Source organism: Delphinus delphis, chromosome 10, assembly GCF_949987515.2.
Source record: "Delphinus delphis chromosome 10, mDelDel1.2, whole genome shotgun sequence".
Classification (NCBI taxonomy): domain Eukaryota; kingdom Metazoa; phylum Chordata; class Mammalia; order Artiodactyla; family Delphinidae; genus Delphinus; species Delphinus delphis.
Window position 1 is genome coordinate 64,020,696 of NC_082692.2, and position 19,668 is coordinate 64,040,363.

The 19,668-nt window shown below is 38.5% G+C and overlaps 1 protein-coding gene across 4 annotated transcripts in view; it reads right to left on the reverse strand.

The window, feature by feature from the left end:
• SMARCC1 (SWI/SNF related BAF chromatin remodeling complex subunit C1) overlaps window positions 1-19,668 on the reverse strand; it is a 180,310-nt gene that overhangs the window by 63,206 nt on the left and 97,436 nt on the right. For all 4 annotated transcript variants that reach the window (XM_060022372.1, XM_060022375.1, XM_060022374.1 and 1 more), the window contains 3 exons: window positions 16,680-16,739; window positions 6,412-6,670; window positions 5,031-5,192 (listed from right to left, as the gene is read on the reverse strand). In XM_060022372.1, the coding sequence (XP_059878355.1) occupies window positions 5,031-5,192; window positions 6,412-6,670; window positions 16,680-16,739 (481 nt within the window). The remainder of the gene's footprint in view (window positions 1-5,030; window positions 5,193-6,411; window positions 6,671-16,679; window positions 16,740-19,668) is intronic.

Consider the following 19,668-nt stretch of genomic DNA (forward strand, 5'->3'; position numbering starts at 1 on the left):
ACAAATTGGTACAAGTAAACAACATGCTGTTTTATTTTTTTAAGAAACTATTTTCTATCAACCTCTCCATTTTAAGAGTTTGTGTTAGAATAGCTTAAGACCACTGAGTGGTTTAAAAAACATACTCTTAAACAACCAATGGGTCAAAGAAGAAATCACCAGGGAAACTGCAAAATATTTTGAGAAGAACGAAAACAAAAACAAAACATATGAAGACTTACGGAATGCAGCAAAAAGAGGGATATTTATATAGCTATGAAAGTCTACATTATCTACATTAATAAGGACGAAAGATCTCAAATCAATATCCCAATTTCCAACTTAAGGCACTATTAAAAGAAGAGCAAACTTAACCAAAAGCAAGAGAAGGAAGGAAAAGATCAGAGTGATGATAAATTAAGAGAATAGAAAAACAATAGAGAACCACTGAAATCAAAAGTGGGTTCTCTGAGAAGATTAAATTGACAAGCCTTTTTCTAGACTGATGAAGGAAAAAAAAACTGGACCAAATTACTATTATCAGGAATGAAAATGGAAACACTACCAACCTCACAGAAATAAAAAGGAATATAGGGCCTTCCCTGGTAGCGCAGTGATTAAGAATCCACCCGCCAATGCAGGGGACACTGGTTCGAGCCCTGGTTCAGGAAGATCCCACATGCCGCAGAGCAACTAAGCCTGTGCGCCACAACTGCTGACCCTGTGCTCTAGAGCCTGCGAGCCACAACTACTGAGCCCGCACACCACAACTACTGAAGCCTGCATGCCTAGAGCCCGTGCTCTGTAGCAAGAGAAGCCACCGCAATGAGAAGCCCGTGCACTGCAACGAAAAGTAGCCCCCGCTCACCACAACTAGAGAAAGCCCACGTGCTGCAACGAAAACCCAACACAACCAAAAATAAATAATTTTTTTAAAGGAATATAAAAGAACATTATGAACTTTTAAAAAAACAGCTTTACCAAGATATAATTCACCATATGATCAACCCATCAAAATGAGTACAATTCAATGAATTTTAGTATCTTTCCAGATATGTACAACAATCACCACAGTAAATTTCAGAACATTTTCATCACCTCAAAGGGAAAGCTATACCCTTTAGCTATCATCCCCCTTTACCCCTGTTCCTCCCAACCCTAAGCAATCATTAATATACTTTCTGTCTCTATAGATTTACCTATTCAGGACACTTGATATAATTGGAATTACATACTATATTGTCCTTTTTACTGGCTTCTTTCACCTATCATAATGTTTACAAGGCTGCTCCATGATGTGGCATATGTTAACACTTCATTCCATTTTATGGTCAAATAATATTCCATTGTATACCACATTTTGCTTATCCATACAGTTGATGGATACCTGAGTTGTTTCTACTTAGGGTTTTATGATTTATTCTTGTGTGTGCGGTGAACAAATTTGATAATCTACAAATTCCTAGAAAAACGCAAACTACCAAAACTGTTTCAAGAAGAAAAAGAATAGGGCTTCCCTGGTGGCGCAGTGGTTGAGAGTCCGCCTGCCGATGCAGGGGACACGGGTTCGTGCCCCGGTCTGGGAGGATTCCACGTGCCACGGAGTGGCTAGGCCCGTGAGCCATGGCCACTGAGCCTGTGGTCCGCAACGGGAGAGGCCACAGCAGTGATAGGCCCACGTACCGCAAAAAAAAAAAAAAGAAAAGAAAAATAGACTTTCTATAGCAAGTAAACAGATTTTCTATCAGTAGTCAAAAAACATTTTAAATACAGCCACTAAACAGTATGGCGGTTCCTCAGAAAACTAAAAACAGAATTACCATATGATCCAGCAATCTCACTCCTGGGCATATATCCAGAGAAAACCGTAATTCGAAAAGACACGTGCACCCCAACGTTCATTGCATCACTATTTACAATAGCCAAGACATGAAAACAACTTAAATGTCCACTGACAGTTGAGTGGATAAAGAAGATGTGATACATATATACAATGAAATACTACTCAGCTGTAAAAAAAAAAAGAAGTAATGCCGTTTGCAACAACATGGATGGACCTAGAGATTATCACACTAAGTGAAGTAAGTCAGAAAAAGACAAATACCATATGATATCACTTATAATGTGGAATCTAAAATATGAACAAATGAACTTTATCTATGAAACCAACAGATTCATGGACACAGGGAACACACCTGTGGTTGCCAAGGGGGAGGGAATTGGGGGAGGGATGGAGTGGGAGGTTGGGGTTAGCAGGTGTAAGTTATTATATACAGAATGGATAAACAACAGGGTCCTACTGTATGGCACAGAGAACTACGTTCAATATCCTGTGATACACCATAATGGAAAATAATATTAAAAAAATAATATATGTATAATGGAATCACTTTGCTGTACAGCAGAAAATAACACAACATTGTAAATCAACTATACTTCAATTAAAAAAAACATTAAAAAAGAGCACAGGACTTGAAGGATTCACATACAAGTTCTATCAAACATTTAAAGAACAAACACCAATACTTCTTTAACTCTTCCAAAAGTTAGAACAATTTCTAAAGCATTCTTAGAAGTTAGTATTACCCTGATACCAAAACCAGACAAAGATATCACAAGAAATAAAAAGTACTAACCAATATCCCTTATGACTATAGATGCAAAAATCTTTAATATAATACTAGCAAACCTAATCTAATAGAATATTAAATGGATTAGTCACATTGATCAAGTGGGATTTATCGCAGAAATGCAAAGGTGGTTTAACAGGTGAGACTCAATTAATATGAAACACATAAATATTTACTTATGGAATAAAGTAAAAATACCACACAATCATCTCAATTGATACATTAAAAGCTGCTGATGAGAACTTCCCTGGTGGTTCACTGGTTAAGACTCTGCGCTTCCACTGCAAGGGGCACGGGTTCCATCCCTGGTCAGGGAACTAAGATTCTGCATACCGTGCGTGCAGCAAAAACAAAACAAACAAAACAAAACAAACAAAAAAAACCCAGCAGCTGATGAAATCCAACATCCTTTCATGATAAAAACACTCAACAAGGGGCTTCCCTGGTAGCACAGTGGTTGAGAGTCCACCTGCCGATGCAGGGGACACGGGTTCGTGCCCTGGTCTGGGAAGAGCCCACATGCCACGGAGTGGCTAGGCCCGTGAGCCATGGCCGCTGAGCCTGCACGTCCGGAGCCTGTGCTCCGCAACGGGAGAGGCCACAACAGTGAGAGGCCCGCGTACTGCAAAAAAAAAAAACCAAAAAAACACACTCAACAAAATAGAAACAGAAGGGAACTTTCGAAAGTTGATAAAAGGCGTCTATGAAAATCGAACATATAACATCATACTAACGATAAAATGCTAAAAGCTTTCTCCCTAAGATCAGAAAAACAATTTCATTTACAACATTCAAAAGAATAAAATACAAAGGAAAAGATTTAACAAAGGAAATACAAGACTAAAAACTTCAAAACATTGCTTAAAGAAATTAAAGGCCTAAAATAAATGGAATGACATCTGATGTTCATTGCTTGAAAGACTTAACACTGTTGAGATAGCAATACTCCCCAAACTGAATGCAAATAAAAAATCACAATAAGATACCACTTCACACACACACAGGCTGGGTATTTTTTTTAAAAAGGGAAGGGGAAAACAAGTGTTGGCAAGGATGTGTTGAAATCGGAACCTTCATACATTCCTAGTGGAAACAAAATGGTAAAACCACTGTGAAAACAGCTGGATAGTTCCTCAAAAAGTTAAATAAAGAATTACCACATGATCCAGTAGTTCCACTGCTACATACCCAAGAAGCAGAAAATCACCAAGTAACCTGTACATGAATGTTCATAACAGCATTATTCAAAAGTATGAAAAAGTGGAAACAATACAAATATCCATAAACTGATTAATAGATTAGTAAAATGTGGTATATCCACCCAAGTATATTATTCAGCATAGTACTGAATTACACTATACCATGGATGAACTTTGAAAACACTATGCTACCTGAAAGAAGTCAGACACAAAAGGCCACACATAGTATGATTTTCATTTATAGGAAATATCCAGAATAGGCAAATCCATAGAGACAGAAAGCGGAGTAACGGTCAACAGAGCTAAGGAGAGAAAAAATGGGAAGTGACTGCTTAATTGGTATGGGGTTTTTCTTTTGGGGTGACAAAAATGTTCTGGAATTAGATAGTGGTAATGAATGAACAATACTGTGAATTTACTAGAAGCCACTGGATTATATACATTTAAGTGATTAAAATGAAGCATTTTATATGAATTTTATTTCAATTTAAAAATCACCCAAAACAATAAACTTAAATCTACTCAGCAACATATAAATTAAAATAACCACAAAAGTCCTCTTTCTGAATTCTTATGTCTATATGCTCAAAACCTAGATCTAAAAACAGGCATCAGATACCTCACAACTGTGATATTATTAACAGTTATGAGGGGACTTCCCTGGTGGCACAGTGGTTAAGAATCTGTCTGCCAATGCAGGGAACGTGGGTTCGATCCCTGGTTCGGGAAAAGGTCACATGTCGTGGAGCAACTAAGCCCGTGCACCACAACTACTGAGCCTGCATTCTAGAGCCCGCAAGGCACAACTACTGAGCCCACACACAACTACTGAAGCCCGCATGCTCTAGGGCCCGCGTGCTGCAACTACTGAAGCCTGCGCACCTAGAGCCCACGCTCCGCAACAAGAGAAGCCACCGCAATGAGAAGCCCGCATGCCACAATGAAGAGTAGCCTCCACTCGCCACAACAAGAGAAAGCCTGCACGCAGCAACGAAGACCCAACACAGCCAAACATAAAACGAAAACAAAAACGGTTATCAGACAATTTTAAAAATTCTATCATAAAAGGAAGAGATTAAAAAAATACATTAATTTTTTACGATGCAAGTTTCTTTTGATCATTGTACTCACTCTTAAGTGCAAGCAGACCCAATTATTCTAGCAAGCTGATAGGAAAATACAACACCTATTATCCCTGTTCTTGGGGGCAGCAGTGACTCACCAAGCTTCTCTGGCTCATCTGGCCCTGTGCCTGCAATGCAGCTGCTCTCCAAACCATAGGAGGGATCCACTTTCCCAGAGGCTCGTGCTGCTTCTTGTACTTTTTTGACGTGAGCTTCCACCAATTCCAGTGGTACCTCCTCCCGGACTCGAGAAAACTCTTCTGTTTAAGAAGAAAAATGGAACAGTGATCTGGCTTTGCATAAATATTTGCTTCAATGTAAACTAGATAATATGACACATTAGTGTATCGTGTGTAACCTAGTGACCTTTCTGGAGACTCGATCTGATCTACCAAAGCAAATCAAGAGGGCCAAAGGAGATAAACATGTACAGTAACGAAATTCTGTGACTCTATGTTTTACCTTACATGTCACAGCATCTTACTATATAAACAGGAGATCTTTAAATTTCTATTAGTAACAATCAAAACTGCTATCCAGGGACTTCCCTGGTGGTCCAGTGGTTAAGACTCCACGCTTCCACTGCAGGGGGCCTTGGTTCGATCCCTGGTCGAGGAACTAAGATCCCGCATGCCACAAGGTGCGGCCAAAACTAAATATATTTAAAAAAAAATAAAAAATTGCTGCCCAAATTTCATCTAACTCTGCTGGCTAGATTTTAATCAAGATAACAATAAGGATAAAACAACCAGAAAATCAAGAAAGAGTTCTATGGTATGAGAAAATTCTAGTAAGAATTATTGTAATCCAAGAATGTTAAATGACTCCTTTTTGCCAATTATATAAAATTCTGAATGAATCACAAAACATACCATTAAAAACCTGTTTTGTCCCTCTAAATTCTTTTTTTTTTTTTTTTAGAAGATGTTGGGGGTAGGAGTTTATTAATTAATTAATTTATTTTTGCTGTGTTGGGTCTTTGTTTCTGTGCGAGGGCTTTCTCTAGTTGCGGCAAGCGGGGGCCACTCTTCATCACAGTGCGTGGGCCTCTCACTATCGCGGCCTCTCTTGTTGCGGAGCACAGGCTCCAGACGCGCAGGATCAGTAGTTGTGGCTCACGGGCCTAGTTGCTCCGTGGCATGTGGGATCCTCCCAGACCAGGGCTCGAATCCGTGTCCCCTGCATTAGCAGGCAGATTCTCAATCACTGCACCACCAGGGAACCCCTGAATTCTTAATAAATGCTCTTAGTTTGAAAATTATTATATTTTAAGTGTTTTAGTTTAAAATGTTATAATACTTCAAATACAACATGGTATCTTCAAGGGGTAATATCCGATTTTTTTTTTGTTATTTACATAACTGAAATGAATATAACAGCCGATAACACTTAAATCTGAGATAAAATTAGCATGAAAGGAAGTATTAAACCATTATCTGAAATTGTTACTCTGGTGAGATGGCTTAAGAAAGTTCATACCCAAAGCTGCTCTGGCTGCAGCAGATGCCACACGAGGATCCACCACAGATGCCAAAAAAGCAACAGTGCTCATGACTGGGTTTCCTGACTGACTGAAGGGGACAGGCTGGTAGGCCAGGGGCCCCAGGGAAGCATCAGAATTCTCAAGGTATGGATCCTCAATGGGAAGCCTCAAAAAGTGGAGGATGCATTCATCCTGTGTGCGACTTCCAACGTGTTCCGACACTTTGTTCCAGTCATCCTTATACATCTCCAGAGCCTATAATGGAAAAAAACAGGAGCTTTAATATCCGGTAACAAGGAAGTATTTAATGACATCAGAAGCCTGTGACTGTTCTTTAGACAGACTTTAAAAACAGTAATGAAAATGGTTATACTGTTCATAAGAAAATAGGTAGCTATGATTGCTTTCATTATTATATTAAATTCTCAATCAGTCAAGAAAAATAAATAAAAGGCATGCATATTACAAAGGAAGAACAACTGGTTTTTATTAATACACACATGATTGCTTATATAGGAAATCCTACAGAATCTACAAAAAAAGGTATTAAACTAAAAAGTTTAGCAAGGTCATCAGTTAAAAGGATAATAGAAAAACTCAATTATATTTCCATATATACTAGCAATGAAAATTTTTTAATTGGAAAAAAGTATTTAAAATAGCACAAAAATGAAATACTTAGGAAAAAATATAATGAAGAATGTGTAAGACCAATATGCTGGAAAAAATAAAACATGCTGAGAAATCAAAGACCTAAATAAATGAAGAGATATGCTGTGTTCAGTCATTAGAAGTCTCAATATTGTTAAGATGTCAATTCTCTCCAAATTGAACTACAGATTCAATGCAATCCCATTCAAACTTTTTTGTTAAAAATTACGAAACTGATGCTAAAATTCATAGAGCACACACATTTCTAGTTTAAAAATTTTTAACTTTTCAGAGAAAATGCTGAAAAACTCCAACAAAAACAAGAAAAGCAGTCTCCAAGGGGGAGGGAGATAGAACAGTATGAAGGAAGCCACAAATAGGTGGTGCTGAGAAATTCAAGGAATGAATTGGGTAAAAGAATCTCTTGGGGAGCTACTGTAGCTACCAAAGTTACTACTCTCACATGGTTCTATCTACAGCCATGACTCTCCACCAGGGGCAACTGTGTCTCCTTAGGGACAATTGGCAGTGGCTGGAGACATTCTGGGTTGACACAATTGGAGAGGTGCTACTGGCACCTAGTGGGTAGAGGCCGTGGATGCTGTTAAAAATTCTACAATGCACATAAGAGACCCCACAACAAAAAAGCTATCTGGTCCAAAATGTTAATAGTAGCGTGGTTAAAAACCCTACTGTAGAGCCTGATTTGCTAATACTGTGTTAAGATGAGTTCACCATGATGATGGTTCTCTCCGTGTTTATTGCCTCAGTGAATTCTTTTTTAATTTTTTACTTTAATTTTATTTTTTGGCCATGCCATGAGGCATGCGGGATCTTGGTTCCTTGAACAGGGATCGAATCCACACCCCCTGCACTGGAAGTATGGAGTCTTAACAACTGGACTGCCAGGGAAGTCCCACCTCAGTGAATTCTTAAATCTGGACTCCAACTGCTGCTCCAGGCTTTCTTTCTCACTGGAGTGGTACAGGACTCCTCAAAAACCCAAGCCAACAAATCACCTTACTCATTAAATCCCTTGAAAAACAAGGCTAATTCTGGGTATCCTCTGGACAGTCTGTGGCTTTGGGTAGTTCTAAAAGGAATTACTTTAGAAAAAAGACGCAGATTGTAACAAAAAACAAATATCAATCTAGCTCATGAGGGTCCCTGGGGCCCGAAACATACAACTGAGACTCCTAAGTTTCTGATTCTGGGTAAAGATTTTCTTGACATGTTCTAGCATAACCTTTTCAAACAAACTTATTTTTAAAAGTTTCTTTCTTTATTCATTTTCCTTCAGCCAGAGAAAAAAAGAAAGTTCAGGAAGGTTTTTTCCCAGAATAAAGCTAAGGAACTGTCATGCAAAATTCAAGCCAGAGCACAAGGCTGAGCAACAGTCAAGTTCTGAGCCTGGTCACTGGCATTACATAAGAGGGGCAGACTGAAGAGATGTTTTCAAAACGACATGGTGACCAACTGGCCAGGAAGGAGAAGGGTGACATATAGAGAAAAGTTATTAGGAGACATTTTACACTACAAAACACTTTCATTCCTCCTGTCATCACTGGGGTCTTCACCGCTGCTTACTTGGATTCTTAGAATTGCCTGTCTCTCTACCCTTAAATTCATCCTTCTTCCTGTTGCTAGAGCGAAGTATGTTTGATACAGGACACGATCTCTCTCCTGCCTGAAACTATTTCAGTGTTCATCATTATCTTACGGAATTAAGGCCAAACATGACCAGGTATCAGCTACTTCTTCCCCCTCACCTCCGTACTCTTTAATGCTCCAAAAATACCCAGATCTCACAACACTGTTCCTAAGTACTGTGCCTATGTACAGTTTGTTCTGCACTGGAAATATCATGTACTAGAACCAACACCAGCACCCCACTCCAGGAAGCTGTCCATTATATCTCATCCACCCAGCCCAGATGCGCAGCCACTCCTCTGTACCTCTCATGCTCCAGTCATATCTCTAATTGTGTTTTAATCGGTTTCTGTCACAGACTAGACTATGAATTCCTTAACTCTAGAGACTATGGCCTAGCCATCTCAATCTACAGCATCTGCCACAGTGCCTGAAACATAGTACCCAATAAAATGTGCTCAATTTAACCACAGGTAACTGGACTAAAGAAGGAAAGGAATCTGACTTTTGCATGGCTCCAAGCATCAAAAAAACAACCTGGGGAATTCCCTGGCGGTCCAGTGGTTAGGACTCTTCACTTCCACTGCCAGGGACCCAGGTTCAATCCCTGATCAGGGAACTAAGATCCTGCAAGCCAAGCGGCGGGGCCAAAAAACCAACCAACCAAACAACCAACCAACCAAACAAAACCCCCCTGTATTTTAAAAAAAAGGCTTTCTTCAAGACAATTTTTTTTTTTTTTTACTGGAAGACATACTCATCTAAAGTGTAATTCAAAATTACACAGGAAGATAAGCAACAAAGATTTACTGTATAGAATAGGGAACTATATTTAATGTCTTGTAATAAAAATAATCTGAAAAATTATATATGTAACTGAATCACAATCACTTTGCTGTATACCTGAAACTAACACAATATTGTAAATAAGCTGTATTTCAATAAAAAATAAATAAAATTACACAGGAAAAAATATTTCCTGGGTTGCATATCAAGGCAAAGTAGGTCAAGTGCATGCACACTGTGAGAAAAATCTTTGAGGCTGCTTACTGAATACCTTCTAATGCTATTGTTTCTATAATCTGGCCAGTATAAAATGAGAAACCCATCTACGGATAAACAAATATTAATACATATCATGGATTTTCTTTGTAGGTGCAAGATTTTATGGCCATTAATTATTTAATACAAAGCATGAGAAAGCAAAGCAGGCATGAGAAAGACAAGTTAACCAGGTAGAACCAACAAGCTCACAGATTCAAGTTTTCTCAATTTCAAAGCCAGGGACAATGATAAATGACCAGGAAGAATACTGTAATCAGTTGTGGACTTAAAAGAAATCGTGAAAGCCTCTTTTTAAAAATCCCCTTAGTCACTATGGAATAGAATGGTGCTATTTCTTCTTTCTGGCACCCTGATTCTATCAATGCCATTTCAAACTGCTGTAAGGACTTCTTATACTGATGATGCATTTTGTGGCTTCTTATACTGATGATGCATTTTCAGGTGAAATACCTGAAATTCCTCACACATTTTACAAATGAAATCTTACTCAAACATGACTCCATCTTCTTGATCTTATGCATGTCTACCAATTAAAGATCTTTTTCAAACTGCATTCATTTGTCCAATGAATAGATTCCACTTTAGTTATTTGCAAAATTGAAATTATGCCCCCAATATTTGTAGGAACACAATAAACTGAACACAACCAAAAACAATAACCTGCAGCATTCCATACAATAACTGTGCTTTGATAAGAAACCATATCAAATAAAGTATTTTTAAATAAAAGTGAACTGTTGTACTGTTGGTGGGAATGTAAATTGATACAGCCACTATGGAGAACAGTATGGAAGTTCCTTAAAAAACTAAAAATAGAACTACCATACGACCCAACAATCCCACTACTGGGCATATACCCTGAGAAAACCATAATTCAAAGAGTCATGTGCTATAATGTTCACTGCAGCTCTATTTACAATAGCCAGGACATGGAAGCAACCTAAGTGTCCATCCACAGATGAAAGGATAAAGAAGATGTGGCACATATATACAATGGAATATTACTCAGCCATAAAAAGAAAGGTGTGGCACAAATACACAATGGAATATTCCATACAATGGAATATTACTCAGCCATAAAAAGAAACGAAATTGAGTTATTTGTAGTGAGATGGATGGACCTAGAGTCTGTCATACAGAGTGAAGTAAGTCAGAAAGAGAAAAACAAATACCGTATGCTAACACATATATATGGAATCTAAAAAAAAAAAAAGGGTCATGAAGAACCTAGGGGCAAGATGGGAATAAAGACACAGACCTACTAGAGAATGGACTTGAGGATATGGGGAGGGGAAGGGTAAGCTGGGACAAAGTGAGAGAGTGGCATGGACATATATACACTACCAAACGTAAAATAGATAGCTAGTGGGAAGTAGCCGCATAGCACAGGGAGATCAGCTCGGTGCTTTGTGTCCACCTAGAGGGGTGGGAGGGAGGGAGACACAAGAGGGAAGAGATATGGGGACATACGTATATGTATAACTGATTCACTTTGTTATAAAGCAGAAACTAACACACCATTGTAAAGCAATTATACTCCAAAAAAGAAGTTAAAAAAAAAAAAAGCGAAGCATGGGATAGGTTAAAAATAAAAAAAAGTGGTGGTCTCAAGAATAATCCTAAATATTTGGGAAGCTGCCTGTGTGATATACTTGTCCGATAAAATGGTATGATTTTGGCAAGGGTAGGGGTAGGCAGACAACAATAAACCCTAATGAATCTTCCAGATTTATCAGGGAGAAATTGACCATGTTTTTGGTTATAAATCGATTAAAAATTTTTCTTCTGACTTCATAGTCTTAAGCTATTAATTACCAATAAACTATAAAAACAGAAGGTGTTAATGGTAAACAATGCTGTTGGGAAGCCTTTTATTTCTCTTTGTGTAAGCACAGACAACACCTGTTGATTCAACAGCATGTTTAAAAGAAAAATCAACCACTGCACAGGTTCCACCTGCAGGAGAGAAAATGCACTATTGTGTGGGGATACTGTGGTTTTCTTGAATATGCTCAGGTTAAACAGTAGCTTCACCATTCTGACCTCACTCTGTATTTACTATCCACGAATCTTAATGTAGCGGAGGAGAAAATTTTGACTATCAATATGCAGCAAGGAAAAGAGCTGACTGACAGGAGCCTGTTTCAGGTAGTGTTGCACAATTTAATTTCTCCCTAGAGCCCACAGATTCTAAACAAGCAATACAAATGCATATCCCATACATTCCCCCACAAATACTGAGAACTTTAAAATTAACATCCATAGCACATATGGCTAGAGAAGACAGCGTTGAAATAAATAAAAAGGAGCTCAGAAAATAAGCTCTTTGCATATCACTGATACTCAATGGACAGATAAGAATAAATTAAAATAGTGGTAAAAACTCAGAAAGAGGGCTTCCCTGGTGGCGCAGTGGTTGAGAGTCCGCCTGCCGATGCAGGGGATGTGGGTTCGTGCCCCGGTCCGGGAAGATCCCACATGTCGCAGAGCGTCTGGGCCCCTGAGCCATGGCCACTGGGCCTGCGCATCCAGAGCCTGTGCTCCACAATGGGAGAGGCCACAACAGTGAGAGGCCTGCGTACCACAAAAAAAAAAAAAAAACAAACCTCAAAAAGAACAAATATTTTTGAATTTTGATCCAGAGAGACACAGAGAGAGAGAGACTAAGAGAATAAGGAAAAGTAGAAGAGGGGTGTAAAAAAGAAAAGGAAAGAGTTAATACACCACTAAAACTTCTTAATGAACCACAACTGTGGGAACAACTCAAAATCAAATTAAAGCAATGCAGAAACGTGAGCCATCACCAGGCCCAAAGTATCCTAATGTGTAGTCTGGATACTCATGGAGCACCAGACCCTTTCACAGGAACTGAAAGATCAAAATCATTTTCAGAATAATACTAGGACCTTACTGTCTGTTCATTACGTTGACATTTGCTCAATGGTGCAAAAGCAATTAGTATGACCCCTTAGTATGAATCAAGGCAGTGGCACCATACTGTCCTGTCATTTTATTCTTCAGTGCTGCACACTTGCAGAAGCAAAATAAGCCAACTTTACTTAAACTTTTCCTTGATGAAACAGTAAAAATTAATTTTATTGAATCTAAATATCTTAGCCCATGTGTTTTTAATCTTCAGTATTATGAAATGGGAGGTACACAAGAAGACTAAATATCAACTTTCAAAGCATGACGGCTGTCTAAAAGAAAAGCACTTGTGATTGAGTTTCAAGTTCAAGTAGCCACTCTTTTCACTGAACATCATCACTAGAATGAATTGCTACCATACCACGGTTTTACAGACACAGATATCTGGCAGACATTTTCTCAAAAATAAACAATGATTCTCAAAAATGTCACTCCAGGGACTTCCCTTCCCTGGCAGCCCAGTTGTTAAGACTTTGCCTTCCAATGCAGGGGGCATGGGTTTGATCCCTGGTCGGGGAGCTAAGATCCCACATGCCTCGCAGCCAAAAAACCAAAACATAAAACAAAGGCAGTGTTGTAACGAATTCAATAAAGACTTAAAAAAAAAAAAAAAGTCACTCCAAGGAAAACTGATGGTGTTTGTTGCCAATGATTAAGTGAAAATTACAATTGTGAAAAATACTTATCTGCCATGAAAGCGTGTTCTTTTTTTTTTTTATTTTTTTATTTATGACTGCGTTGGGTCTTCATTGCTGCACGCGGGCTTTTCTCTGGTTGTGGCGAGCGGGGGCTACTCTTCGTTGTGGTGCGCAGCTTCTCATTGCGGTGGCTTCTCTTGTTGTGGAGCACAGGCTCTAGGCATGCAGGCTTCAGCAGTTGTGCCTCATGGGCTCTAGAGCACAGGCTCAGTAGTTGTGGCACACGGACTTAGTTGCTCCGCGGCATTGTGGGATCTTCCCAGACCAGGGCTCGAACCCATGTCTCCTGCATTGGCAGGCAGATTCTTAACCACTGCGCCACTAGGGAAGTCCCGCTTGTTCTACTTTTTAAAAGACTTTTCTAATGAGATTGGTCACAGTATTATCAAATTAGATTTTTTTCAGATTGTATCATGAACTGCATCAACATTTGGAAGATCTGCATAATTCAGTAAACCAATATTTTCCAATTTATCAATGAAAGACATTATGCAATCATACATGGATAAAAGATCCATTACTAGGGCAAGAGAGACCAATGGATTCCATGCTGCAACTAAACTTTAAGAAACTATCAGTGGTCAAGTTTTAATGTAACACAAGCATAACTCAGAGATACTGCGGGTTCAGTTCTGGACCACTGAGATAAAGCGAATACTGCAATAAAGCAAGTCACATGGATATTTTGGTTTTCCAGCACATATAAAAGTTATGTTTACACTATACTGTTGTCTACTAAGTGTGCAATAGTATTATATATCTTAAAAAGAACACTGAGGGCTTCCCTGGTGGCACAGTGGTTGAGAGTACGCCTGCCGATGCAGGGGACACGGGTTCGTGCCCCGGTCCGGGAGGATGCCACATGCCGCAGAGCGGCTGGGCCCGTGAGCCATGGCTGCTGAGCCTGCGCGTCCGGAGCCTGTGCTCCACAACGGGAGAGGCCACAACAGTGAGAGGCCCGCGTACCGCAAACGAGAAAAAAAAAAAGAACACTGTACCTTAATTTTAAAATACTTTGTTGCTAAAAAATGCTAACCATCACCTGAGCCTTCAGTGTGTAATCTTTTTGCAAGAGTAACATTCAAGACCACTGATCACAGATCACTGTAACAAATATAATAACAATAAGAAAGTTTGAAATATTGTGAGGATTACCAAAATGTGACACAGAGACACAAGGTGAGCAAATACTGTTGGAAAAATGGCACCAACCGACTTGCTTAATGCAGGGTTTCCACAAACCTTCAATTTCTTTTTTTAAAAAAAAAAAAAGGAGGGACATGTCTGTATCACAGAAGAATATTCATAATTACCTGAAAAGGCCATTAAGATACTTCTCCTGCTTCCAACTACATATCCAGGTGATACCAGACTTTCCTAATATACTTAAACTAAAACAACATACCTGGTAGAAAAGCAAATATGAAAATCCAGCTGTATTCTAGTAAGCCAAACATTACAGATTTGTTAAAATATATAAATGCTACACTTCTCACTAATATCTTTTTTCAAAAGATATTTTTCATAAAAATGTTAATTATGTTAACTCAAAAGGGGTTCACTGTTATTTTAAGTGAATTAAATATTCTCAGTTTTAATTTTTAGTTTAAAAAATACTGATTAAAAATATATATATACTGATAAAGTCACATAAATTAAAACTCTCTGGAGTCCTCAATAAAAATTTTGAGAGTACAAGTGCTTCTTGAGCCCAGAAAGTTTGAGAACTGCTGCCCTAGCCTAATCTTTTATTTGATACTTGATTTCTGAATTGCATATTTTATACGATATACAAGTTTCGATCAGATGCAGTACTCCAGTGAAAGGGAGTGCTCTTCCTCCATAAATTCACTGCTCTAATGTTACAGTTATAATTGGTGTAGATGCTGCCAGTAATTACCAGGAGCAATCATCAACTTCTTCCAGGTTGAACCCACTATTGAAACTAGAAAGCCATGTATTTGTTTTCCCAGGATCACACGCAGTACTAGGTGTTTATGAGACCCATTTGATCAGTGAGATAGAAAGGAAACACTGATGAGGGGCTTCTGGGAAAGCTTTTCCTCACAAGAGCCCAGGAAGAGAAGTCCCCAGGTACCTTTTCCAATTCTCTTTCTGTTTTAAATAGGGATGAGAAGTCTGGAACTACCAGTCTTCCTGTGACCAGAACACAAAGAGACAGAATGTGGACAGCTACGGAAGGCAGAACAAAACAACAGAAAAACTAGGGACCTGATGATATAATTGAACAGTGGAAAGAATCTTGGAATTGCCAATCTGAAGAAATCTAGTTGAACAAAAAACCAAAGTTCTTTTGGTTTAATGTATTGCTCGTCAGATTTTCTGTTCCATGTAGGCAAAAGCATTCCTAACATATTTAACAATAAACTTCCTCATTTGGTCCTAATTCAGCTCCCACACATACTATCCACAAATACTAAGTAGTGTCATGAAGTCTCCATTTTACCCCAACAATTGTTGTTCTACAACTAAAGACAAATAGTCCTTCTTCGGAACTGGTTGATAAATATGAAACCAAATACTCTCTTTTTCCTACCCTTCAGAGTAGAAATAATTCTGAGATCTAGTTCTGTAAGAATTTGCAAGAATCTCTAAAGACAACGAAATTAAAAAAGCATTCAACATGCTGACTGACAGAGACACGATGCATAATCATGGGCTTATCACAGTCTTCTGCTTTCATAATCAAGATAATTTTTTCAATGGCAGGTATCTTCATCCACTTTTCAGAAATCCTTTTGGAAAATACGGAGGTTGTACACTCAATTGCATACAAGCACTAGGGAACTAATCTACAATGACTGAGGAGGGCTAAGTTAAGAAAATTTGGACTATGAAGAAATGCCCCATTTCAAAGGAACATCTGCTACCCAAGGCCAGCCAGCTAATTATTGCTATCTGAGAATAAGGGCCCGGAGTTGCCAGATCTTCTAATTTTGGAGGAAGAGTTAGATGTCTAGATTGCTTTGGAAAATCTGCAATATTTAATTGTTGGCAACAGATTTAAAACAAAAAGAACCCAACCTGAGCCAAAATAATACATATCCAGGCTCGATCTCCCCTACTGACAGCTAGCACATCAACTCCAGTGTGATATTTAAACTGCAACAGCCCAAGAAAATGCTATTAAAACTCATTACATGGATTGAAAATTTTCAGGATAAATTCCAAAGGTATATTTAAAATGCTAGTCACAGAAAGTTAGCACCCATCTCATATGAATAAAGGGGCTTCATCACTAATCTGCTTACCTCCAGCAGTAGAAGTGTCTCCTGTTCAGTCCATTCTCTTCCAGCACTAGCACCTTTACTCTAAAGATAAAAATTCAGAAATTATTTACTCATTCCTAAAGGTTGAATGGAGCTCATCAGAATTCCCTTCTAAGTTCTGCAGACCGTTTTCTGCAATCCACCAAAGTAAGTCCCTGATTAACAAGAATAAAACACATAAGGAACCAAAACTCCCAACAGAAAGGCTGGCTTATTTCAAAGATTTCTTGCTATCTACCAAGGAGTCATGGACTACTTAGACATTAGACATGGATTACTTAGACCCCTTATTTCTATTATTTATAAGAAAACCAAGTCTGTGTTGTGTAAAACCAAATCAACTGACTCATACTTCTTGATTTGCAGATTCTACTCCATTCATGAAGAGGACTGGCTGTGTAGTATACTTGATATTATTCTTTAGCCGCATATGTTACTAATTCAAAATACACATTCTAACATATTATCCCTTCTCTGAAAATTCTACTTTGGGAGATTACAATTTAAGAAATGAAAACTTCTATAGTCCATGATTCCTTTGTGTCAATAAAGTTTCTCAGTTCATTTGACTCAACCTTTCTGCACGACTGTGCTATACACTGCAGGTAAAAATTATGATTTATTAGGTCTCCATAATATTCAATCCATATCATTATGAAATATTTGTTCATTTGCAAAAAATGTACTAAAAATAACTAGTCTTGGGCTTCCCTGGTGGCGCAGTGGTTGAGAGTCCGCCTGCCGATGCAGGGGACACGGGTTCGTGCCCTGGTCCGGGAAGATCCCACATGCCGCAGAGCGACTGGGCCCATAAGCCATGGCCGCTGAGCCTGTGCGTCCAAAGCCTGTGCTCCGCAACGGGAGAGGCCACAACAGTGAGAGGCCCGCGTACCGCAAAATAAATAAATAAATAAATAAATAAATAAAAATAACTAGTCTTTAAATACAGAATAAGAAGAGGAATCTAAGAATTGCAGGATTAAAAGTCTAAAGTATGCCTTTGTGAGGAAGAAAAGATGTATGTAGCTTTAACTCCCAATACACTGCTCAGACTCCTTGAGGATTACTTTAAGAGAACCAAAGGCTACTCTTTTTTATTTTGTTTTTGGCAGCATGTGGGATCTTAGTTCCCTGACCAGGAACCCAGGCCCTTGGCAGTGAGAGCTAACCACTGGACCGCCAGGGAATTCCCCCAAAGGCTACTCTTAATGAACAAACATCAGAAGTGACCATCAATCAGATATGGAGCCCTGAGTGGAACAACATTCATCAATATTTCATCTAATTTCTGAAAAAGAAGACCCAAATATAGGGCAGATCTGTATAACCTAGACATGAATGGCATTTACTGGGTAGGTCCACAGCAACCATTTCCCCACTTCTCATCCACAAAGCATAGAAAGGATTTTCCCCATTCCTACTGGCTTAAGTCAGTTAATGTTTCTCCTTTGATTACAACTTGAGTAACTTCATCAGGGCCAGGGTTTCTACATGATTTTAGAATTTCTTTCTTTTGTATTTATTGAGGTAAAATATATGTATAACAAAATACACAAATCTTATGTGTACAGTGTGACTACAATTCTACTTATAATACCCATGTAACAACACTCAAATCAATACTGAAAAGCACCCCCCCTTAACCTCCAGTTGTTAACAAACCACAAAAGTATTGATACACACTATTCTGAATTCTACAATCGTAGGCTAGTTTCTGTGGATCTGAATTTTATAATAACAAAACCATTCAGTATGTAGTTTATGGGTCTGGTTTCTTGTCCAATATTATGGTAAGCAGATTCAACCTCACTGTTATATGAAGAAGTGAAACATTTCATCTCTGTATAGCATTATATTGTTTGAATAAACCACAATTTACCCATTATATTATTTACAGTTTTTGACTATCCTGGATAAGGCTGCTATGGATGTTCTCGCACACTCTTTTATAAACCCATTTATCTGGTCTATATAGCCAGAAGTTGGATAATTGGGTACATACATGTTTAGCTATAATCGTGTTCTCTACACTTTTACTTTCTGGAAGAACTTATGTAGATTGGTATTATTTCTTCCTTATGTGCCTGGTACAAATTCATCAGCAGAATCATCTGGGCATAGAGTTTTGTTTTTAGGAAGACGTTTAACTACATATAGATATTGTATAACAGTGTATAAATTATACACTTGAATAAGGTGGTTCAAGTATATAATTTCTAGTGGCTGATCTAAAAAATTATCACAAACTTGGTGGCTTAAAATAACAAAAATTTATCCTCTCACAGCTCAGGAGGATAGAAGTTCAAAATCATTATGACTGAACCAAAATCAAGGTGTTAGCAAGGCAATGCTCCCTCTGGAAGCTCTAGGGGAGAATAAATTCTTTGTCTTTCCTTCTTCTGGTGGCTGCCCCAGAATTCTTTGGTTTGTAGCCACCTCATTCCAGTATCTGCATCCAAGATCACATAGATTTTACAGCCTCCTCCTGTATGTAAAATCTCTATACTTTTCTCTTATAAGGACAAACGTGATGGTACTCAGAGCCCACCAGAATAATACGGGATTATCTCATCTTAAAAATCTTAACTTAATCACACCTGCAAAGGATCTTTTTCCATATAAGGTAATATTTACAAGTTACAGATATGAGGACCTGATTTCTTTGGAGGACATTATTTTTAACCTAATATGTCAAGTTATGTCTATCCTGGGAAGACTTTTATATCTTCGTTTTTCAAAAAAATATATTTATTTATTTGGTTACACTGGGTCTTAGTTGTGGCAGGTGGGCTCCTTAGTAGTGGCTTGCAGGCTCCTAAGTTGCAGCACGCAGGCTCCTTAGTTGTGGCATGCGAACTCTTGGCTGCAGCATGCATGTGTGATCTAGTTCCCTGACCAGGGATTGAAGGTGGGCCCCCTGCATTGGGAACACAGAGTCTTAACCACTGCACCACCAGGGAAGTCCCAACTT